The 25014-nt window shown below is 44.9% G+C and overlaps 2 protein-coding genes and 1 long non-coding RNA gene across 4 annotated transcripts in view; 1 reads left to right on the plus strand and 2 right to left on the minus strand.

Annotated features, from left to right (window-relative positions):
* ZC3H4 (zinc finger CCCH-type containing 4) overlaps positions 1-1080 on the minus strand; it is a 43064-nt gene extending 41984 nt beyond the window's left edge. The window contains exon 1 of one of the 2 annotated variants that reach the window (XM_057534447.1): positions 979-1080. The gene's annotated coding sequence lies outside the window, so the exon portion shown is untranslated. Of the gene's footprint in view, positions 1-62; positions 435-978 lie in introns of those variants that run through there. The other variant, XM_057534446.1, reaches the window with a different exon arrangement.
* A 3794-nt stretch (positions 1081-4874) lies between these two features.
* LOC102999850 (uncharacterized) lies at positions 4875-24319 on the minus strand. Its single transcript, XR_449822.2, has 3 exons — positions 24231-24319; positions 9031-9311; positions 4875-4962 (listed from the first exon to the last, which is right to left on the minus strand). It is a non-coding gene; the product is annotated as an uncharacterized LOC102999850 (long non-coding RNA).
* A 117-nt stretch (positions 24320-24436) lies between these two features.
* The window catches only part of SAE1 (SUMO1 activating enzyme subunit 1), a 72125-nt gene continuing 71547 nt past the window's right edge, over positions 24437-25014 (plus strand). Inside the window, exon 1 of the mRNA XM_007168187.3 lies at positions 24437-24641. Coding sequence (XP_007168249.1) covers positions 24544-24641 — 98 coding nt within the window. The 5' untranslated portion in view covers positions 24437-24543. The remainder of the gene's footprint in view (positions 24642-25014) is intronic.

Raw genomic sequence — 25014 nt, forward strand, 5'->3', positions numbered from 1 at the left:
ACACTTCAGCTCTGAGGGCTCCTGATAGGAATGGGTATATATTTTTTCAGTTTCGGAATCACCTCTGCGCCGACCTCCGCGTAGGCCGCACGGCCTAGGCCTCAGCGGGCCGCTCGCCGCCTGCTTTCTCCGCAGCCCGCCCCTGGGGTCACTCGCTCACAGGCGCGGGGCCCTCATCGGGGCGAGAGAACCCACCACACACACACCGCTGCGGGCCCGGGGATGGGAGACCCGGGGGACACGAACACTGGTGGGTGGTTCGGTGTAATTAGCGCGGGCCGCGCGCAATGGAGCAAGCGAGGGGGAAAGGGAAAAGAGGAGAGCGAGCGAGGGCGATTAAAAAAAAAAAAAAAGGAATTTAGGAAAAGGAAACGGGCCGCGGAGACAGGCCGATGGTCTGTCAGTCTGCCCGCCCTTGCTGCCCCGGCTTCCCGGCCCCCGCCGCAGTCAGAAATTCACACAAAATGGCGGCTCGGGCCCGGACGTGCCAAGAGGCTGAGGCGGGAGGAAGGGCGAGGTGGGAGGGGGAACTGGGAGGTGGAGGCGGCGTCACGTGGAGGAGAGAGGCACAGACTGCTCTCCCGAAGGGCCGCGGAAAGAGCCGAAGGGAGAAAGAGAGGCCGAGGCAAGGCGGAAAAAGCCGGAAGGAGCTGAGCTGAAGATCGCGAGGGGCGGAAAGAGCCGAAGTTGTTAACGGGGGTGGGGCTAGAGAAAGAATGGGAGGCCCCGGGGAGCCGGAAATAGCCGAAGCGAATCGGGACTGGGAAAAAACAAGGAACTGAGGTGATCCGGAAAGAAGCGAAGGCGGTGTCTAGGGTGGGTGACAGGAGGCGGAAACAGCCGACTGACAACCGGCGGCGGTAATAGGATTTAGACGGAAAAAGCTGAAGTGTGGGGCTAGTGAAGCGATTAATTAAGAGAGTAAAATACTTTGAGGAATTCGCTCGAGAGCAAGCGGGGAGAACCGAAAATTGCTACCTTGAGGGAAGGCGGGAAGAGTCGAAAGTTTTAAGTGGAAGAATGGGAAAGAGGGAATTCGGGCTATGGAGAGAAAAAAATAACCGAAGGCTGGAGACCGGTTGCCTGGAGTTGTAGGTTTCCGGAGGATGAAGCTGAACAGGCCCGGAGATGACATCATTAGAGACCTGGGTTGATGATGTTATCCTTGGGCGGTGCGGGTGGGCGGGGAGGGCGGTCCTTGGTAGTGCTTTGGAGGAGTTAAGAACCTAGAGCTCGCTTAGTAGGTGGAAGATCTTAAATGCTGGACATGGGAGCACTGACTGGGTTCGAGTATAAAAACGTAAAATCTTTTGATCCTCACAACTGTACTAAGGGAAGCTACTATTGGCTGCCCTTTTTTTTTTTTAAGTGAGAATTATTTTATTTTATTTATTTATTTATTGGCTGCTTTGGGTCTTCGTTGCTGCACGCGGGCTTTCTCTAGTTGCGGCGAGCGGGGCTACTCTTCGTTGTGGTGCGCGGGCTTCTCATTGCGGTGGCTTCTCTTGCTGTGGAGCGCGGGCTCTAGGCGCGCCGGCTTCAGTAGTTGCAGCACGCGGGCTCAGTAGTTCTGGCGCACGGGCCTAGTTGCTCCGCGGTGTGTGAGATCTTCCCGGACCAGGGTTCGAACCCGTGTTCCCTGCATCGGCAGGCAGATTCTTAACCACTGTGCCACCAGGGAAGTCCAAGCTGCCCGTTTAATGGGTGCAGACTGAACCTCGCGGTGTCTAGGTAATTGGCTCAAGATCATAGGATTAGCCTTAAGGAGCATAACAAGATTTTTAATCAGAGCTAGTATTCCATTGCCTCCTGCAAAAATTCTGTTCAGTCCTGTTTACAAGAGAGGATCTTCATTCGATGCTTTTGTGAGCTCCTTGTACAGTGCCAAGTCCTGTGATGGGCGAATGGAACATAGTTTCTTTTTGGAGCTTAAAAACTGATAATGCCCCAGGGGAAAGAAACTCTAAGTTGAAGAGTCAGCGGGGGCTCCTATTATACTGGGGGACAGGGTTGTTTAAGCTGAGACATGAAGAAGAGATAATTCCAGGCAGAAGAAATAGCTCATTTCAGGCCCTGAAACAAGGCAAGGACCACTTAGTTTCCAGGAACAGAGAAAACCCTGGAGACAGAGGCGCCAGATCACCCGCTATATTAATCTTACTATAAAATTTAAAATGTCCCAAACCTGGTCTGGGACACAAGCTCTTCGTGTGGGTAATTTACAACCTCTTTCAGGGAAGAAATTGGCATTCCTGATAAAGTGAAATGATTAAGCCATTTTCTATTGAATTTTGATGGAATGAAACTTCTGAGAAATCAGTGGCCCACCCAGTTAACAGTCAGCTGACTGCCAGCCAAGAATCTGCTATCTTTAACCGGATCATCTTTTCTTCCTGGATCTAATCTGTAGTCTAATAGGGTTATTTAACAATTCTCTTCTATAAAATGACCTTACCAAGAGAAAATGTTTCAGTTGGCCTACAAGAGACCTTTTTTCCTTGCATGCATGATTGTAATAAAACATTGGCACATGCTCATAACTAAATTGTCCAAACAAGGTTTTTTTTTTTTTTTTAACACACGGAGAGCTAGTAGAGCAGGATTGTGAGAATGGAAAGGAAAAGCACGAAAGTGAGTCATTATGTGTAATTGTGAAAGGTGCCATTCCCCTTCTATGCCTTGATTTCTGAACCCCGTGTATTCTAGTTATAGACAAAACAATACTAGGTGAGACCACAGACCACGTCTAGGAAGATGGTACCGTCTTTTCAAGATGTGGTCTCCAGTTGGCATCATTTCTGAAGCTTCAATAAGCCACAATTCTAGAGGGCTATCTGCTTTTGAGGGCCATCTGCTTTTAGGTAATGAGGAAAATGAAAATATCAGCGAATCCCAGGAAGCAAGATTTCTCCATGCTTTTTCAGTGTCATACTACAACGTTGTCCACCACGAGCTTCTGACATTCTAGATGACACTTGGACTTAATATTTAATTGTTGATTAGGGTCCAGACTCAGTAAAGTTATGGAAGATTCTCATGTTTCAAAGTGATTTTTTTCTGCCAGAAAAGACAACCCTGAAAGACATTAACCAGTTTTGTATCAAACTTTCCAACTTAATTCCGGCATTTTTTCCCCACTGTCTGTACATATTCATATCTCATGTCCTCCCTTGAACCAGCTTTATTTTTCTGCTAGTTCCCCCACTGATAAGTTTACTAACATCTTTGATACGTGCTCACCATGGTTTTGTGTGAGGGTGATGTTTTTAACTTTTAAAAATTTATACTGTGAAAACAGTAAAGTTCAGGGATGGTGATGTTGGCAGAAATAGGGCAGAGGCAAAAAAAAAAAAAAAAGTTCCCAACAGTGACGACAATCATTATTCCAATGAAGGGGAATTGATGAGCCTTCCAATTGGAAAGGATCCAAGGTAAACAATCTGCCACCAGTGGCTGGTAAGTTTGAGACCTTTTCACAGAACTACTTGTGCCTTGAGGACCAGCTTGGGTTCAGTCCCCAATATAACACTTTCACTAGATGCTGGACCTGCCCACTTCATCTCTTGGTGCCTCAGATAATGCACCATCACCTGGGATTCTGTGGCCAGTCAGTGGTCTTCACAGAACCCATGAATATGCCAAGAGCTGATTATTAGTACTAGAAGAATCAATCACCATGACAGACCATGGCTTTTTATAAAACCCCAAGGTTTAATTCTCCTTGAGGCTTACCAGAGGTCCACAGACTACCCTTATTTTTATTTTTATTACTTTACTGAAGAGTAGCATACATACAGAAAAAATATAATCACAAGTGTTGTGAAAATTAATAAACACAAACCTCATTTAAGATGGAGTCAGGGACTTCCCTGGTGGCGCAGTGGTTGAGAATCTGCCTGCCAATGCCGGGGACACGGGTTTGAGCCCTGGTCTGGGAGGATCCCACATGCCGCGGAGCAACTAAGCCCGTGTGCCACAATTACTGAGCCTGCGCGTCTGGAGCCTGTGCTCCACAACAAGAGAGGCCGCGATAATGAGAGGCCCGCGCATCACGATGAAGAGTGGCCCCCACTTGCCGCAACTAGAGAAAGCCCGCGCACAGAAACGAAGACCCAACACAGCCATAAATAAATAAATAAACCCAAAGTTTAAAAAAAAACCCTGAAAATACAGTATGAATTCAACTTTAAAAAAAAAAAAAAAAAAGAATCTGCCTGCAATGCAGGGGACATGGGTTCGAGCCCTGGTCCGGGAAGATCCCACGTGCCGCGGAGCAACTAAGCCCATGCACCACAACTACTGAGCCCGCGTACCACAACTACTGAAGCCCACGTGCCTAGAGCCCGTGCTCCGAAACAAGAGACGTCGCCGCAGTGAGAAGTCCGCGCACCGCAACGAAGAGCAGCCCCCGCTCGCCACAACTAGAGAAAGCCCAGGGCAGCAACGAAAACCCAGCGCAGCCAAAAATAAATAAATTTATAAAAAAAAGAAAAGATGGAGTCAAGAATCCAGAAGGGGGAGCTCTCATGCCCTGCTTCTTGATGGCAATTGTGTACCCCACGGAAAGAAACTACCTTGCACTCCCAAACAGGAGGGGCGACAGCTTTACTATACCAAAGGAAGAATTTCTCCTCGCTTAGCAACAGCCCAGCCAATGAGAAATGTTACAGCCCCGCCAATGAGAAGTCATTGCCACCCCTGAACTCCTACTTTCCTCCAACGAATTTTCATGTAGAACACCCCCTCCCAACTCCCCCCTTTTCCCTATAAAAGCAGACTCCCTTCCTTTGTTCTCTAGACTTGCCTGTAGTTCCCCATAGATTATGACCCCGGAATTGCAATTCTTCTGTTCCTGGATAAACCCATTTTGGTGATAAAATAACCCGGTGTTTTATTGGTTTTAGTTCAGCATTATACAGCTTGATAGGTTTACATGAAGTGAACATGCCGTGTAATCAGCACCTAAATCAAGAAACAGAAAATTATTTTTTTAAAAGGGGGTAGGGTGGAAAAAACAAACAAAAAAAAAAGAAAACGGAAAATGATAAGCCGATCCAGAGTCTCCTCCTGTCCCCATCTAGTCACTACCTCTTCCCAGGGTAATAACCCTTCTGACTTCTAACCTATACTCTTTGGTATCTGGCTTCCTTCACTCAACATTAGATTTGTGACATTTAGTTGAAGTTCATTCATTCTCATTTCTGTGTAGTATTGCACAGTGTGACTAAACCAGGTATTGGTGTTAATGAGGAGCAACTAGAACTCTCCTACACTGCTGAGAGGACTATAAATTGGTCTAACCATGTGTATTGTGATTTATATTAAGAAATACATATTTGGCCTTTGTCCCTGTACCTTGCACTGAGCTCCTAAAGCCCTAGGACTTTCCTAAGTGATAAGAGCTATAGATAAAGGTGCCTTTTCTTATTCATACAAGCCCCTTTCAACCACACCTGAGTTTATGTTAATGAGGTGACTTTTGGAAAGCCACAAAGCTGGTTGCCAGGGGAACCAATCAGGAGATTAGAGGTTTGCAACTTGTAGTCCTACTCCCCAACCCCTAGGAGAAAGGAGAAGGGCTGGAGATTAGCTTAATCACCAATGGCCAATGATCTAATCTAATCAATCATGCCTATATAGTGACACCTCCCTAAAAATCCCTGAGCTCTGGGGTTTGGAGAACTTCTGGGTTGGTGAATAAGAAAACATCCATGTTCCAAGAAGGTGGTACACTCCAAACGCCAAGGGGAAGGAAGCTTCTGTGTTGTGGGTTTTTTTATTTGTTTGTTTGTTTGTTTGTTGGCCTCTCCACATGGCTTGAGGGATCTTAGTTCCCCAAACGGGGATTAAAGATTGAACCCGAACCCTCGGCAGTGAAAGCGCGGAGTCCTAACCACGGGACCACCAGGGAATTCCTGAAGCTTCTGTGTTCTGTGCTCTGGATCCTTCTGGACCTTGCCCTATGCATCCCTTCATCTACCTGTTCTGTTAGCATTCTTTCATATCCTTTGTAATAAACTGGTAATCTTCTAAGTAAATTGTTTTCCTGAGTTCCGTGAGCCACTCTAGCAAATTAATTGAACTGGAAGAAGGGATTGCGGGAACCTCCAATCTGTAGGTACTTGCCAACTTCACTTGAAGTTGCAGGTGGGCCGTCTCCTGGAACTAAGCCTGTTAGGGAATCGTTGACCGAAACCGCCCGCCTTGGCTAGACATGACGATAACCACTTGCATGAGTTGTTTCGCAGCAAGAGGTCCCAGTAAGGATCAGGGTGCTGCCACCGAAACTAACTGGGAGAATGCGGGAGGGGCCCAAAGGAGGGAGGACGCGCCAGCCCATAGTATGTCTTGTAAAACTAACCCAGAAGAATTCAGGAGGGGCCAAAAGGAGGAGGAAGGAGATGATATGTCCTGCCAACCTCCCAGAAAGCCTCACCCTGGAATCCATCTTGGCTGAGAGATGCGTGCGCCTCCAGGAAGGACCCTGAGTCAGAATAATCGGCCAGAGACAATCGGAAACTAACCCCATCACTGTAAAACTTGAGACTGCGAACCATGTGACAGAGCAGTTCTCCTGGGTTCCCTTACCCTGCTGCTCTCCACCCAGGTGCCCCTTCCCAATAAAGTCTTTTGCTTTTGTCAGCACGTGTGTCTCCTCGGACAATTCATTTCCAAGTGTTAGACAAGAGCCCTCTCTCGGGCCCTGGAAGGTGTCCCCCTTCCTGCAACGAGCCCTTAACTTGCAGGATCTCATGCTAACTCCAGCTAGTGTCAGAACTGAATTGAAGTGTAGGATCCCATGCCAGTTGGAGAATTGCTTGGTGTGGGAAAACCTCCACGCATTTGGTGACCAAAATACAGAAGTATTCTAGTAGAAACACAGGAGTTTCCTTAGAGCCACTTTGAAAAATAGGCTGGCAGTTATCAACTACAGCTGAACATACACCTACACCAAGATACAGCAATTCCAACCTGTGAAATAAAATTCATGTTTTATGGCAAGATAAGAAAAATTTAAACATAAAAATTTTTTTCTCTGCCCTTTGGCCTCCTCTCTCCCCTCTGCAGCGCACTGTGTATCTGCATTAGGCATCGACCAAACCTCCCCCATTGGCAGAAATACCTGCTCTACCATAAAGAGAAACATTCTCCAGGCATCAACAAGACAACTCCTTAAAAGATAACATTCCTTCTGGATCTTGTAAGGGGCCACATGACGCACCACTTTGTACTCACAGATGTGGATTGTGCAAACTATCTATGTCATTTAATGTACAGTCTTCTATCTCAAAAACCTATATAACTGTGCTTTGACCTGTAATGGGTGGAACAGTTCTCAGAGCTTTCTGAGAGGCTGTTCCCAGGTTATAATCTTCCATTTGGCTCAAATAAAATTTTCCATTTCTTTCCTAGATCAATTGATTAATTTTTTTCATTGACAAACCCCAAAGTATATATCCAACAAGTACATACAAAAGGCACAAACAAGATTAGGGTTAGTAGATGCAAACTATTACATATAGAATGGATGGACAATAAGGTCCTACGGTATAGCACAGGGAACTATATTCAGTGCGATAAACCATAATGAAAAACATGTAAAACTGAGAATATAAAAAGAATATATAGGGCTTCCCTGGTGGCGCAGTGGTTAAGAATCCGCCTGCCAATGCAGGGGACACAGGTTTGAGACCTGGTCCGGGAAGATCTCACATGCTGCGGAGCAACTAAGCCCATGCGCCACAGCTACTGAGCCTGCGCTCTAGAGCCCATGAGCCACAGCTACTGAGCTCGCGTGCCACAACTACTGAAGCCTTTGCGCCTAGAGCCGGCGCTCCGCAATAAGAGAAGCCACTGCAATGAGAGGCCCACACACTGCAACGAAGAGTAGCCCCCGCTCGCAGGAGTTAAAGAAAGCCCGTGCGCAGCAAAGACCCAAAGCAGCCAAAACTAAAATAAATAAATAAATTTTTTTAAAAAAGAACATATATATAAAACAGTCACTTTGCTGTACAGCAGAAATTAACACAACATTATAAATCAACTATACTTCAATTAAAAAAAAATTTTTTTTTAAAGGTACAAACAAGAATGCTCACAGCAGCACTATTCGAAAGAGCCCCTAACTGGAAACTTCCTAAATGCACATCAATAGTAAACCAGACAAACTGTAGTGTAGTCACCACTTTTGAGAGCCCCTGGATCACTGCATTATAAGACCCAAATGGCAGAGTCCTTTGCACTTGTAGGGACCTAGGGCAGGCCATCCCAAAATATACCTCAACGGCATATTGATTATTTCGAATGAAAGTTACTGAAAAAATGACTGATACAAGAGGGACACTTTGACCTTCCTCTCTGTCTCCCTGAAAACAGGAAATATATCTCCCATGTGAAAGGTGTCTTCCCTGTACTGAGAGGTAGAAAGACTCCCTTATCACCAGAGACAGGAAATTCAGGGCCAAGAAGGCTATATAAACAATATAAACAGTTACTTCTTTACTAATTTACTACCCAAGCCCAAACTTTGCTTAAATTCCTTAGTAATGAAGCACCCAAACCTAAGTTTCTTTGTTTTGTCAATTTCTCTCCAATTTACTGTTTCTTTCTAAAAGAAACAATTTTTGTCTAGAAGTTGCCTGTTTTGGCCACTTCTTAGGTTCCATTTCTATGAGACCTCCATGGGCAAGGATTAAAATGTGTCTCTTTTTCTCCTGTTAATCTGTTTTGTGTCAATTTTATTGCTAATCCAGCCACAAGAACTCAAGAGGGGTGAAGAGGGAAATTTCCCCTCTCGGATACACTATATCTTGGACCAGCTAGAGAACCTCCTCTTGCATGGGGCTCAGAAGCTTTAGAGTTTTCTTTGCTGATGAGTGACAGCAAGTCTCCCAATCATGATGCAAATTGCCTCCAAAACTCCAAGAGGGCCTCCAAACATTTTGGCTTTTTTGTAGTGCGTGGGCGGGGGAGATACAAGTTTCAGCAACTCGCCTTTTGTTTTGGAAAAAAAATTGCATTCCAACATACCTCTTCTTTTGGATCTCCAAAACATCTTTGAGCTGGCAGGTTCCTGTATTTTTCTGAGACAGAACCTTCTGTAATGCCCATAAGTCTAACCAATGCCTCCACGGCACCTGTTTCATTGTACTCTTGGAACATCATAATTCTGGCAAAAGATTTGATTTTTCTAGTTCCTGGGGTGGCTCTAGGATGGGTTATTTGTGCCACGGATGAGCAGTCCTTTAGAGAGAAGACACATCACGCGGTGTAGAAGCAGCACCAGAAGCTGGCTCCAACCTCTGGAAACCCTGGGGAAAAAAGGAGACCATTGGCCAAAGAGAGATATTACGGTGTGTTGGATCCTACTGATTGCCAACCCAATAGCGATTTCCACCTTCTTTCTTGCTAATCCAACCTTGGATTTACTGGGGAGGTCGGAGGTAAAGAAGTCCAGTTTAGGAGATGATCCTTGGTCTACCTAGTTCTTGAGGAGATGATGTCGCCCCCTAGAGGACATTTTGAAAATTATGGAGGGAAATTATTTTTGGTCGTCAACTGATTCTCAAGGGGACAATATTGCTCCCTTGGGGGTGTTTTGGAAATTTGCGTGAACTTTTGGGACATCACAATAATGAGGAGGTTGTTACCGGCACTAGAGGATAGGGAGTGGGGATGATAGGATGTCCTGCAACATTACATCGGTAATGAATGATTACCTAATGAACGCAGTTAAAGATAGTTCATAAATAATGGAAAGAACAGCTTACACTAAGGTATACTAAGCTGTCATGCTGAACTTTTCCAGTTCTTTTGGAATTGTGTGCATAGCAAAGTCATGGTAGACTCCTGGAAATTTACAAAATGTATACCACTATGTTTGGGGGAATAAAAATGTTTTGGAACTTGATAGAGATGGTGGGTGCCAATGGTGGCTGTACTAAATGCCACTGAACTGGTCACTTTAAAATGGTTAATTTTAGGGACTTCCCTCCCAGTCCAGTGGTTAAGACTCTGGGCTTCCACTGCAAGGGGCACGGGTTCGATCCCTGGTTAGGAAAATAAGATCCTGCATGACGTGGGGCGGCCAAAAAATAAAATAAAATGGCTAATTTTATGTTATGTGAATTTCACTTCTGTAAAAAAAAGTTTAAATATATATAAATTTGAGAATATATCATTACATTGAAATTTCTCTATAAGCTTTAGAAAAGTATAAGGGGAAAGAGGGAAAGGGGACACTTTTAGATGTTGAATGAATCTAGAAGTGCAGAGAAAATAATTTATAGAGCAGTTAGCTTTACTTTTCAGGGCTCTTTTTAACAAAGTGATCATTTGACAAGAGTTACTAAATACTCACAGGTAAAGGCTCAGGTCACTCCCTAACCAAATGCAAATGAGTACATGCCATGGATCTTTAAGGTCAATTTCAAGGTCAACATATTAACAAATAAATCATTCAACGCTAAGGATCTGTTTTCGTTCTTCAAAAGAGATTGACTCCTTTATTTTCCTTTCTATGATCCATTTACATTTCTCTTTAATATTATAAGGCAACTCAGCAAAAGTGTTTATTTCCAAAGGCTTATCCAAAAGATACTTGATATAGCTCTCTGCTGCCCAGTCATTCCATGACTTCTAAAAGTCTTTCCTGCACAGAGATTATTTGATCCTGTCATTGGATCATTTGATCCTGTGATTGGAAATAGTAGCACGACATAGTTCGATAGCCTTAGATCAGAACTTTGAAAAAAGTTAAAGAAAAACTCCAAACCTTTTTATTATGGAAAAATTCAAAGACACACAAAAATAAAGGGAAGAGTAAAATGAACCCTCATGTCCCCATCATCCAACTTCAACAATTATAAACTCATAGCCAGATAACCAACAAGGACCTACTGTACAGCACAGGAACTATACTCAATATTTTGTAATAACTTATAAGGGAAAAGAATCTGAAAAAAATAGATATATATGTATGTAAAAACTGATACAAATGAACTTATTTACAAAACAGAGACTCACAGACATAGAAAACTGTAATGGAAAATAATCTGAAAGAGAATATATATATATATATATTCTGAATCACTTTGCTGTACACCAGAAACTAACACAACATTGTAAATCAACTATATTTCAATTAAGAAAGAAAGGAAGGGGCTTCCCTGGTGGCGCAGTGGTTGAGAATCTGCCTGCTAATGCAGGGGACACGGGTTCGAGCCCTGGCCTGGGAAGATCCCACATGCCGCAGAGCGGCTGGGCCCGTGAGCCACAACTGCTGAGCCTGCGCGTCTGGAGCCTGTGCTCCGCAACGAGAGAGGCCCGCGCATCGCGATGAAGAGTGGCCCCCGCTTGCCACAACTGGAGAAAGCCCTCGCACAGAAACGAAGACCCAACACAGCCAAAATCAATCAATCAATCAATCAAACATACGCATCTGATTCAAGATCCTCATTAAAAAAAAAAAAAAAAAAAAAAAACAAGGAGCCAAAACTAAGTCATGTAGTTTTATAAAAAAAAAAAAAAAAAAAAAAAAAAAAGAAAGAAAGAAAGGAAGGAAGGAAGGAAGAAAGAAAGAAAGAAAGACACCAGTCCTATTGGATTAGGGCCCACCCTAATGATTTCATCTTAATTTGATTACATCTGCAAAGACCCTATTTCCAAGTAAGGTCACATTCATACGAAGCAGGGATTGGGACTTGAACACATCTTGTTAGGGGACACAGTTTGACCCATAACACTTCATACAGATGTGAATTCATCAATCTGTATAATGAAATGTATGTACTTTATCATATTATACTTTTATTAAAACATATTATTTTTTGGGACTTCCCTGGTGACGCAGTGGTTGGGAGTCCGCCTGCCAGTGCGGGGGGGGGCACGGGTTCAAGCCCTGGTCTGGGAAGATCCCACATGCCGCGGAGCAACTAAGCCCCTGCGCCACAATTACTGAGCCTGCACTCTAGAGCCCGCATGCCACAACTACTGAGTCTGCATGCCACAACTACTGAAGCCCAATGCGCAAAGCCCTGCTCTGCAACAAGAGAAGCCACCACAATGAGAAGCCCGTGCACCCCAACGAACATTAGCCCCCGCTTGCTGCAACTAGAGAAAGCCCACGTGCAGCAATGAAGACCCAACGCAGCCGAAAAAAAAATAAATTTATTTTAAAAAATTAGTTTCTAAATCTCCATGTATTATTTGACTCTCATAGCTTCTAAACAGCAGACCGTGTGTACAGAGTGGCTCAGAAAGTGTATTGACCTGTACTTTCCTGGTGGTTCAGTGGGTAAGACACTGCACTCCCAATGCAGGGGGCCCAGGTTCGATCCCTGATCCGAGAACTAAATCCCACATGCATGCCGCAATTAAAAGGTCCCATGTGCTGCAACTATGACCTGGTGGAACCAAAATAAATATAAATTTAAAAAAATTTTTTTAAAAAAGCAGACCCATGAGAGATACCCAGAGCTTAAGCCAATGTTTTTTTTTTTTTTTTTTAATTGAAGTATAGTTGGTTTACAATGTTGTATTAGTTTCAGGTACACAGCAAAGTGATTCAGTTATACATTTTTTTGGAGAATGTTTTCTCTTATAGATTATTACAAGATATTGAGTATAGTTCCCTTGCTATACAGTAGGTCCTTGTTGGTTATCTAGTTTTTATTTAGTAGTGTGTATATGTTAATCCCAAACTCTTAATTTATGCCCCCAACCCAATGTCTTTTTTTGTTGTTTAATTAATTTTTCTTTTTTTATGGCCTTGCCACGTGGCTTGCAGAATCTTAGTTCCCTGACCGGGGATCAAACCTGGGCCCGTGGCAGTGCAAGTGCTGAGTTCTAACTACTGGACCGCCAGGGAACTCCCCCCAGTGTCTTTTATTTATTATTTATTTATTTATTTATATAATTTTTTAAAAAATTTTTATTTATTATTTATTTTTGGCTGTGTTGGGTCTTCGTTTCTGTGCGAGGGCTTTCTCTAGTTGCGGCGAGCGGGGGGCACTCTTCATCGCGGTGCGCGGGCCTCTCACTGTCGCGGCCTCTCTTGTTGCGGAGCACAGGCTCCAGACGCGCAGGCTCAGTAGTTGTGGCTCACGGGCCCAGCTGCTCCGCGGCATGTGGGATCTTCCCAGACCAGGGCTCGAACCCGTGTCCCCTGCATTGGCAGGCGGATTCTCAACCACAGTGCCACCACCTATTTACTTATTTTTTTATTTTTGGCTGTATTGGGTCTTCATTGTTGCTCGTGGGCTTTCTCTAGTTGCGGCGAGTGGGGGCTACTCTTCCTTGCAGCGTGCGGGCTTCTCATTGCAGTGGCTTCTCTTGATGCAAAGCACTGGCTCTAGGTGCGCGGGCTTCAGTAGTTGTGGCATGCGGGCTCAGTAGTTGTGGCACGCAGGCTCTAGAGCGCAGGCTCGGTAGTTGTGGCTCACAGGCTTAGTTGCTCTGTGGCATGTGGAATCTTCCTGGACCAGGGCTCCAACCTGTGCCCCCTGCACTGGCAGGCGGATTCCTAACCACTGCGCCACCGGGGAAGTCCCCCCAGTGTCTTTTAAATAGCCCTAAGAGTTACATGGTTCTAACAGGAAGAACAGGAAAAGAATTCAGGCTAGAATGAAGCAGGACTCAGATCTTTCTTCCACTGTTCTCCACAGTGACTGCAATTTAGAATCATCTGGGGAGCATTTTGTAAAAATCCCAATGTCTCAGCTCCACCCCGTACCAATTAAGCAGTCTCTGAAGGTGGGGCCTGGGCACTGCCTTTGCTAAAAAGCTCTCCAGACGATGCTAATGTACAGGTGGGTGAGAACCGCTGCCTTGGTTAACGGTGAGCAGTCACCTGGGTGGAAGTAATTATGTAATCCTTAAACCCAGGAGCCTGCTCTACTGAATCACTGGTCTCCAACCCTTTTAAGTTACACAGTCTCAGTTTGGGCAGCTGTTCTGATTAGCTGTTGCTAAAAACCAAACTGCCCATGGGTGTATATCCAAGAGAAGTGAAAGCTGTCTCAAAGAGATATTTGTGCACCCGTGTTCACAGCAGCACTATTCATCCTAGTGGAAAAGGTAGAAACAACCCAAATGTCTACTGATGGATGAATGGATAAGCAAAATGTGGTATGTACTTACAGTGCAATATATTCAGCCTTAAAAAGGAAGGAAATTCTGACACATGCTACACATGGATGAACCTTATGCTAAATGAAATAAGTCAGTCACAAAATGATAAATACTGTATGATTTCACTTATATGAGGTATCTAGAGTAGTCAAACTCATAGAAACTAAAAGTAGAATGGTGGTTGCCAGGGGCTGGGTGGAGGGGAAAATGGAGAATTGTTTAATGGGTATAGAGTTCCAGTTTTGCAAGATGAAAAATTTCTGGAGATTGGTAGCACGATGAGGTAAATGTACTGAACAATACCAAACTGTACACTTAGAAATGGGTGAGCTAGTACATTTTATGTGATGTGCATTTTACCACAATTAAAAAAAACAAACTTCCCTGAAGTTTAGTGGCTTGAAGCAGCAACAATCATTTGATTATCTTTTTTTTTTAAGGTGGCTGACATTTATTCTTTTTTTTCAAGACAAACAATTTTTATTGAAGTATAGTTGATTTACAATGAGGTATTAGTTTCACTTGTACAGCAAAGTGATTCAGTTATACGTATATATTCTTTCTCAGATTCTTTTCCATTATAGGTTACTACAAAATATTGAATATAGTTCCCTGTGCTACACAGTAGAATCTTGTTTATTTTATATATAGTAGTGTGTATATTTTAATCCCATACTCCTAATTTATCCCTTCCCCCCTTCTCCCTTTGGTAACCATAAGTTTGTTTTCTATGTCTGTGAGTCTATTTCTGTTTTGCAAATAAGTTCATTTGTATCTTTTTTTAGATTCCACATATAAGTGATATCATATGATATTTGTCTTTCTCTGTCTGACTTACTTCACTTAGTATGATAATCTCTAGGTCCATTCATGTTGCTGCAAATGGCATTGTATCATTCTTCTTTTATGGCTGAGTAATATTCCATTGTATATTTGTACCACATCTTCTTTACCCATTCCTCTGTCGATGAACATTTAGGTTGCGTCTATGTCTTGGCTATTGTAAATAGTGCTGCTATGAACATTGGGGTGCATGTATCTTTTCAAATTAGAGTTTTCATCTTTTCCACATATATGCCCAGGAGTGGGATTGCTGGATCGTATGGTAACTCTATTTTTAGTTTTTTAAGGAACCTCCATGATGTTTTCCATAGTGGCTGCACCAATTTCATTTTATTATCTGTTACAGTATTTGTGAGTCAGGAATTCAGGATGGCTGATTCTGGCCTGGGACTTCTCATATGACTGCAGATCATATGATTAGAACTGGAACAGTGGATGAATGGAGAGCTAGGGGCTGGGCAGGGACCTCTCCATCTTTGTGTAGTTTCAGGGCTTCTCCGCACGGTGTCTCCTTACGGGCTGGTTGGGCTTCCTCTCAACATGGTGGCCTCAGCGCAGTAGGACTGCTTATCCGGCAGTTCAGGGCTCAAACTCAAGTGTTCTCATGAACAGGGTGGAAGTGGCCTCCTCTTTCCTGACTTAGCTCGGAAGTTAAACAGTGTCCCTTTTGCCACATTCTATTGGTCAGACAGTCGCCAAATCCAGTCCAGTTTCAAGGAAGGAAACATAGACCTCCCACCCCTTCAATGGAAGTAGTGTCAAAGGGATGTTGCGAGAAGAGTATGTAGGATGAGAGATATTATTGTACCCATCTTTGCAAAATGCCATCAGCCACAGTGATGATCAAGACAACTTAGTGAGGGACTTCCCTGGTAATCTAGGGGATGTGGGTTCCATCCCTGCTTGGGAAACTAAGATCTCACATGCCACGGAGCAGCTAAGCCTGCGCACCGCAACTACTGAGCCCGCGTGCCACAACTAGAGAGCCGGTGTGCCTCAACCACAGAGCCCACGTGCTCTGGAGCCTGTGTGCCACAATTAGAAAGAAGCCTGCATGCTGCAACTAAGACCAGATGCAGCCAAAAATAATAAATAAATAAATATTGATTAAAAAAAAAAAGAGAACTTAGTGAATCCCCTTGTTGCCATAATTTTTTCCCTAGTTGACATCATTTAACCCTGGGGAATATCTGGAGTTAAATATAGAAATGTTCAAGTGACCCAGACCTCAGGAATGAATTTTTTAAAATTAATTAATTTATTTATTTTTGGCTGCATTGGGTCTTCGTTGCTGTGCACGGGCTTTCTCTAGTTGTGGCTGAGGGGGGGCTACTCTTTGTTGCAGTACGCCGGCTTCTCATTGTGGTGGCTTCTCTTTTTGCGGAGCATGGGCTCAAGGCATGCGGGCTCAGTAGTTGCAGCATGCAGGCTCAGTAGTTGTGGCTCGTGGGCTCTAGAGCACAGGTTCAATAGTTGTGGCACATGGGCTTAGCTGCTCCGTGGCACGTGGGATCTTCCCAGACCAGGGCTCAAACCTGTGTCCCCTGCATTGGGAGACAGATTCTTAACCACTGCGCCACCAGGGAAGTCCCAGGAATGAATCTTTTGGTTTAAGGAATTTGTGCATATTTGGCTTTTTATGTACCAGAAATGTTTAAGAGAATCTGGCCTTTCAGAGTTTCCTGGTGAGATCTGTAGTTCTCAAAAAAAATTCTCAAAACTTTTCCCTGCATTTATTTAAAGATCTGGGATGACTAACTCTAAAATGGTTTAGCAAAAAAAAAATTATATATATATAAATATATATATAATGTGTGTGTGCATGTGAGAGAGAATAAATGTGTCAAAACTTAAAATTAATGAATCTACATAAAGTTATGTAAATATTCATTGGACTATTTCTTTTTTTTATAAATGTATTTTATTTTTATTTATTTTTGGCTGCGTTGGGTCTTCGTTGCTGTGCACGGGCTTTCTCTAGTTGCGGCGAGAGGGGGCTCTTCATTGCAGTGCGTGGGCTTCTCATTGTGGTGGCTTTTCTTGTTGCAGAGCATGGGCTCTAGGCACGCGGGCTTCAGTAGTTGTGGCATATGGGCTTCAGTAGTTGTGGCTCGCGGGCTCTAGAGTGCAGGCTCAGTAGTTGTGGCTCATGGGCTTAGTTGCTCCGCGGCATGTGGAATCTTACTGGACCAGGTCTCAAACCCGTGTCCCCTGCGTTGGCAGGCGGATTCTTAACCACTGTGCCACCAGGGAAGCCCTGGACTACTTTCTGTAAGCTTGAAGATTTTTTTTTTTTAAGCTTGAAGATCCAAGTTTTTTTAATTGGTTAACTTCATCTTTGATTTATTGGTGTCACTTTTTCCCTTCATTAGAATTAAAAATTAACTATAATGATACAAACATATCAGTTATATAAATCAATATCATAAACCATAACTTAACTATGAAGATACAGTATACTATAACTCATAGGACAAAAAAGGGCCCATTAAAAGTCCCAAATATAAAATAAAAATTTTTGACAGAATAAAATAAAATTAAAATGATCAAATGGCTCTTCTCATTCTGTCCCTGAACTTCAAACCATCTGCACCTGCATCTCATCCTCTAGAGTAAGAAAAGGGGTAAGGTCATGATTGGAGGCTGAATTGGGGGTCAGGAAAGCAGTTAGGAAAGGGCCTTTCCTAGGGGGCCCAGCAATATTTGGAAGAAACATGACAAATCTGAAGAGGCATGTGCTTCCCAAACCTGCTCATTTCAAAGACAGCCTCAAATTATTCTAAGCAAAGCAGTGCTCATTCTGGAAGAGTTGACTTGCATCTTTAGTGCTCAGGATCCTGAATTTTTTTTTTTTTTTTTTGCTGAGCCAGTGCCTTGCAGGATCTTAGTTCCCCAACCAGGGATTGAACCTGGGCCCTCCGCAGTGAAAGCACAGAGTCCTAACCACTGGACAGCCAGGGAATTCCCTAGGATCCTGAATTTTTTACATTCTCTATTTGTCTCAAAGTACAATGATCACACTATTGCAATTATCAAATAGATTTCCAGGCTTAAAAAAAAATAAAGGGACTTCCCTAGTGGTGCAGTGGTTAAGAATCTGCCTGCCAGTGCAGGGGACATGGGTTCGAGCCCTGGTCTGGGAAGATCCCACATGCCGCCGGGCTACTAAGCCTGTGCACCACAACTACTGAGCCTGCGCTCTAGAGCCTGTGAGCCACAACTACTGAGCCCCTGTGCCACAACTCCTGAAGCCCATGCACCTAGAGCCCGTGCTCCGCAACACGAGAAGCCACCACAGTGAGAAGCCCACACACCTCAATGAAGAGTAGCCCCTGCTCGCTGCAACTAGAGAGAGCCCGTGTGCAGCAAGACCCAACGCAGCCAAAAATAAATAAATACATAAATAAATTTATGAAAAAATAAAATAAAAAGACCATACACAAAACTAATCCAATGTTATATGTCAATTATATCTCAGTTTTTAAAAAATTCATGATCTGGTTTCTCAATGATCCCTTTGTCCCCTGGGGTCACCATGGCACAGTCACCTGACTTCTTTTCGTTCCTCCAGAGTCTGTTTGGTCATTACTTCCTCTGAGAGATGTTCCCTGAAACCACAGTACAAAATACTCCCCCTAGAGGTTATATATTGCCTAGCACAGGGCTGGGCATTGAGGATGTCCTCAGGGAAATGTAAATGAATGAAACTATCAGAGACTAAATTCAGAAAAATGGAGAGTGAGTTCACATTCTCAGAATATTATTTCCTGACTCCTACACTAAGCCAGACACTGTCATAGCTCCTTCTTTTCCTTGACGGCACTTCTCAAAGTTTCTGTTTATTTTTCTGCCACTTTCAGCAGAGAAAGGAACTAAAGTCAGGGAGAGAAAGAGAATTGGGGTTGGGCAAAAACGGAGAGAATAGGAGAAGAGAGAATTGGGTGGGGAGAATATTCGGGTTATCTAATGCTCTGTAGCAAGTGATCAGCAACCTTGCGCCGCAGGGCTTGCTGGTTCTTAGTTCCCCAACCAGGGGAACTGGGGCCCCAGCAGTGAAAGAGGCCAAGTCCTAACCACTGGACCACCAGGGAATTCGCAGCAAACAATTATTTTTCTTACAGATCAGCACTTTGGGCATGGCTTGGCAAGAATGGCTTCTCTCTCCTCCCTCTGGGGTGACTTGACTGTCTGCCAGAGGATCTCCTTCCAAGACGGCTCACTCACGTGGCCAGCAAGATGGTGCTGGCTGTTGGCTGGGGCTGTTGGCCGGGCTGAGGATCAGAAGCTTTGGTTCCTCTCCATGTGGACGTCTCCATAAGGTGCTTTGTCTTGTGCTAGTATGGAGGCTGGGGTTAAGAGCAAGTGTCCCAAGAAACAGAAAGTGGAAGCTGACCACTTCCTTTTTTTAAAAACAGCTTCACCGAGATATTCGCAGACCATGCAATTCACTCATTTAAAGTGTACAATTCAGTCATTTTGGGTATATTACATTATTAATTTTTTAAAAATTGTGGTAAAAATGTATAACATACAATCCACCATTTTAACCATTTTTTTTTAATTTTTATTTATTTATTTACTTATGGCTGTGTTGGGTCTTCGTTTCTGTGCGAGGGCTTCCTCCCGCTGCGGCAAGCGGGGGCCACTCTTCATCGCGGTGCGCGGGCCTCTCACTATCGCAGCCTCTCTTGTTGCGGAGCACAGGCTCCAGACGCGCAGGCTCAGTAATTGTGGCTCACGGGCCTAGTTGCTCCGCGGCATGTGGGATCTTCCCCGACCAGGGCTCGAACCCGCGTCCCCTGCACTGGCAGGCAGACTCTCAACCACTGCGCCACCAGGGAAGCCCTATTTTAACCATTTTTAAGTGAACAATTCAGTGGTATTAAGTACATTCACAGTGCCATGCAACCATCACCACTACCTACTTCTTTTTTCATCACCTTTTGTATCTGGGTTCTTTCACTTAGCATAATGTTTCCAAGGTTCATCCAAATTGTGGCATGTATCAGTGCTTCATCCTTTTTTATGGGTGAATATTATTCCATTGTATTGATTTACCACATTTTATTTATCCATTCATCACCTGATGGATGGATCTGGTTGTTTCACATTTGGCTATTGTGAATAATGTTGCCATGATGATTGGCATACAAATATCTGTTTGAGTCTCTGCTTTCAATTCTTTGGGTATATGCCTAAGAGTGGAATTGCTGGGTCCTATGATAATTCGATGTTTAGCTTTTTGAGGGGAGGCTGCCCATTTCTTAAGGGCTGGACTCAGAAATTGGCCCAGCATTCACTTCTATCATATTCTATTTTTAAAAAAATTTATTTACTTATTTATTTTTGGCTACTTTGGGTCCTTGTTGCTGCACGCGGGTTTCCTCTAGTTGTGGCGAGCAGGGGATACTCTTCATTGTGGTGCCAGCTTCTCATTGCGGTGGCTTCTCTTGTCACGGAGCACAGGCTCTAGGCACCCGGGCTTCAGTAGTTGTGGCATGTGGGCTCAGTAGTTGTGGCTCATGGGCTCTAGAGCGCAGGCTCAGTAGTTGTGGCGCACGGGCTTAGTTGCTCTGCGGCATGTGAGATCTTCCCGGACCAGGGCTCAAACCTGTGTCCCCTGCACTGGCGGGCAGATTCTTAACCACTGCGCCACCAGGGAAGTCCTATCATATTCTATTGATCAAGCAGTCATAGAGGACAGATTCAAAGACAGGGGACATAGATTCCTGCCCCCCCCATACAAATGAAGAATATCAAAGGATTTGAGGACGTTTTAAACCTCCCACAGAGAGTCTGGGAGGGAGGGGTGGTGGTGAGGGCCAAGAAGAGACCCTCAGGGAGGCAGAGTCAGACAAAGAGGACGAACTTAAACTCTGGGTCTTGGCAGGTGCAGCCCATGCTCTCTGCCTGGGGTTCTTTCCCTGCTTTGGTAGTTTTAACCTTTATTGACTCTGTAAAACTCAGCTGAGAGTTTACATTCTCAGAATATCTTTTCCTGACTCCTACATTAAGCCAGACACTGTCATAGCTCCCTCTTCCTTTTCCTGACAACACTTCTCAAAGTTTCTATTTCTTTTTTTTTCTTAATTGAAGTATAGTTGATTTACAATGTTGTGTTAGTTTCATATGTACAGCAAAGTGACTCAGTTATATATATATATACATATATATATTCTTTTTCAGATTCTTTTGCATTATAGGTTATTACAAGATACTGAATATATTTCCCTGTGCTATTCAGTAGGTCCTTGTTGTTTATCTACTTTACATATAGTAGTGTGTATATGTTAACCCCAAACTCCTGATTTATCCCTTCCTCCCCTTCCCCCATCCCCCCTTTACTTTTTTTTTGGCTGTGCTGTGTGGCATGTGGGATCTTAGTTCCCAGGGATGGAACCCGCACCCCCTGCAGTGCAAGTGCAGAGTCTTAACCACTGGACCACCAGGGAAGTCCCCCTTCATTTTTTTTTTTTTTCCCCTTCATTTTTATTCGACTAATTTATCTCTCCTACTGGGCTGTGACTGCCTCTTAAGCAGGAGAGTGTCCATTTTTATCATGACTGTATCCCCAGGGCCTGGCACAAAGTCCAATGCATAGTCGGGATTTGGTAAATATTTGCTGAGTAGCTGAGTTTGTGAATAAGTCTTTGACTGATGAAGAACTGTCTGTCTCCGCTACTAGAGTGTCAGCACCACTCGGGGCAGATCTGTTTCCCTTGTTTACCTTATTTTCACCGGGCATGATGCATAGTCGATGGGGTAACTTGCCTTCAAGATGGTCCCCAAATGATCCTTGCCCTCTAGTAGTAACACCCTTCTTGTCATCCCCTCCCATGATGAACAGAGCTGGCCAGTGTGTGGCCAATAGGATATTGGTGACAATGTGTGACTTCCAAGGCTGAGGTATAAAAAGCATTCCCGCTCTCAGCTTACTCTGAGGATCACTTGCTCTGGGAGATGCCAACGCCATGTCAAGAGGACACTCCAGCAACCTGGTGGTTAGGCCCAGAGGGAGAGGAATTGAGGTCCCCAGCCACCAGCCAATATCAACTCGCCAGCCATGTGAGTGAGTCGCTTTGGAAGGGGAGCTGCCCCACCACCGCGACCATGCCATCAGAACACTGTAGTCCCACGTGTCATCTGATCGCATCCCCATGGGAAACCCTGAGCCAGAACTGCCCAGCCAAACAGCTCCTGAATTTCCAATTCACAGAAACCCTAAGAGATAATAAATATTTATTGTTGTTTTCAGTCCCTAAATGTTTACATTATTTATTCTATTCCATATCCATATATATATATATATATATTTTGGCTGTGTTGGGTCTTTGTTGCTGCGCGTGGGTTTTCTCTAGCTGTGCTGAGCGGGGGCTACTCTTCGTTGCGGTGCGCAGGCTTCTCATTGTGGTGGCTTCTCTTGTCGCGGAGCATGGCCTCTAGGCGCGTGGGCTTCAGCAGCTGTGGCACGCGGGCTCAGTAGTTGTGGCTCACCGGCTTAGTTGCTCCGCGGCATGTGGGATCTTCCTGGACCAGGGCTCGAACCCGTGTCCCCTGCACAGGCAGGTGGATTCTTTTTTTTTTTTATATAAATTACTTCAGTTTCATTATCTGTCTTAATTTTTATTTATTTATTTTTATTTTTGGCTGTGTTGGGTCGTTTCTGTGCGAGGGCCTTCTCTAGTTGCGGCAAGCGGGGGCCACTCTTCATCGCGGTGCGCGGGCCTTTCACTGTCGCGGCCTCTCTTGTTGCGGGGCACAGGCTCCAGACGCGCAGGCTCAGTAGTTGTGGCACACGGGCCTAGTTGCTCCGTGGCATGTGGGATCTTCCCAGACCAGGGTTTGAAGCCGTGTCCCCTGCATTGGCAGGCAGATTCTCAACCACTGCGCCACCAGGGAAGCCCAAGCAGGTAGATTCTTAACCACTGTGCCACCAGGGAAGTCCCTCCATATTTTTTTGAATGATATATTTTTTAAAAATATTTATTTATTTATTTGGCTGTGCCGGGTTTCAGTTGTAGCATGAGGGATGTTTACGTGTGGCATGTGATCTCTTAGCTGCAGCATGTGGGATCTAGTTCCCTGACCAGGGATCGAACCCAGGCCCCCTGCATTGGGAGTGTGGAGTCTTAACCACTGGACCACCAGGGAAGTCCCTTGAATGATATTTTGACCTCTGATGAATTGCTACCCTTTTCTGATTCTCAGAGTCATACTGTAAAAGGGGAGGAAATATCTATCTCTGAGGTTCATAGGGTATGTACCTCACTGGACAAGGTCAGAGCACATAGTAGGAGCTTAATGTACCACCAGCAGTATAACCTCCTGAGGAAGCACGTGGGCCTGCATTTGAATCCTAGCTTCACTACTTCTAAGATATAAGACTTTGTTCAGGCCACTAATATCGATACTTAACTTTGCTGGACCTCAGACTCTTTAGCTGTGAAATGGGAATATTAAGGAATTTATCCACTCTTGCAAGGGTTAGAGAAATAATCCATGTAAAACCCATTTAAACTCCATGAGAGGGCAGCTATTTTTAATTCTTATTTAAAAATTTTTAAAAAAATTTTTTACTGCTCTATCCCTAGCACAGAGACTGATGGTTGACAAGCACTTTTTTTTTTTTTTTTTTTTTCAGGGGGAGAGGCCTGTGCCAAGAGGCTTGTGGGATCTTAGTTCCCTGACCAGGGACTGAACCAGGGCCCTCGGTAGTGGGAGCGCAGAGTCCTAACCCTGGACTGCCAGAGAATTCCCAAACAAGTTCCTAATAAGTTATTTGTTGAATGAATAATAAAAAGGTATTTTGTCTAGGGAATATACATATTAGCTATTACTAACCTACAAGATTCCCCACCTGCTTCATATTATGATTTAATCTCTTGCCACCCTCTCACTCTGCTCCAGCCACCCTGCCCTCTCCACAGCTCCTCAATTACGTTAGCATGTGCCAGCCTCAGGGCCTTTGCAGCTGCTGTTCCATCCAGGAATGCTACATTTCCCAGTTATCTACCCAGCTTGTTTCTACGGTTCCTTCAGATCTCTGCTCAACAGTCACTTGTCACCCTGTAGTCCCATATCCTGTTTTAATTTTCTCCAAAACATTTATTGAGGGCCTGATTTATATATTTTTTCCTTTGGGCCCTCCTCAAGGGAACGTAAGTTCCATGAGGGCAGGATTTTATCTATTTTACTCGGCACCCTATTTCACAACATCCCCGTTACCGGGATTTCCACAGACGCTCCGTTTTACTTACTGAATTGAAGGCCTCATAAACGACCACTTGGGTATCCTTGTGGGGCCAGAAGCCGCGCGGAGTTTTGGCCAGGATTGGCAGGAGACTACATCACGTGACTAGCTGATGCCCGCCCACCTCGGAGGCTAAGGAGGTCCACGTGGTTCCAGGGTCCAGGAGCGGGCGGGGCTTGGAGAAGGTACTGCGCAGGCGCGATCCCTGGCGCAGGCGCAGATGCGGCCTGGGCGCGCGGCCCGCGGCGGTTGGCGGCTTGTGGGGCCGGCGGGCGGTTGCCGTGAGCAGGACCAGAGCTCCGGCGGCGAGAGCCGGCGCCATGGTGGAGAAGGAGGAGGCGGGCGGCGGTATCAGCGAGGAGGAGGCGGCTCAGTATGACCGGCAGATCCGTCTCTGGGGATTGGAGGCCCAGAAACGGTCAGGGCCGGTGCGGCTTGTGGGACTGAGGGTTTGGAGGGTGGTCTGGCCTGAGGCGTTGGGGAGCCGGAGGGTTTAATTTGAAGAGAGGAGGCGGGAATCGTGTACCCGGCCGTGGTCGCCTTCATGAGAGGACTGGAGGGGTTGATTTGGGATGTTTCCTCGGAAGGTATGGGAAGAGGGAACGTCCTAGGTGGTGGGAGGGCCGTTCCGAGGAATTGGCGACCTCTAGAAGGGGAGCTGGGGGATTTCTGAGAGATCCGGAGGATGCAGACTCAGGAACTCGACGCCCGAAGGGGGCGATGGTGGCGTTTGGATCAGGGTTGGGGACTTAGGGAAAAGGGGGGGTCAGGAATGCATGGAAACGATGAAA

This window comes from Balaenoptera acutorostrata, chromosome 19 (assembly GCF_949987535.1).
Source record: "Balaenoptera acutorostrata chromosome 19, mBalAcu1.1, whole genome shotgun sequence".
NCBI classification, from domain to species: domain Eukaryota; kingdom Metazoa; phylum Chordata; class Mammalia; order Artiodactyla; family Balaenopteridae; genus Balaenoptera; species Balaenoptera acutorostrata.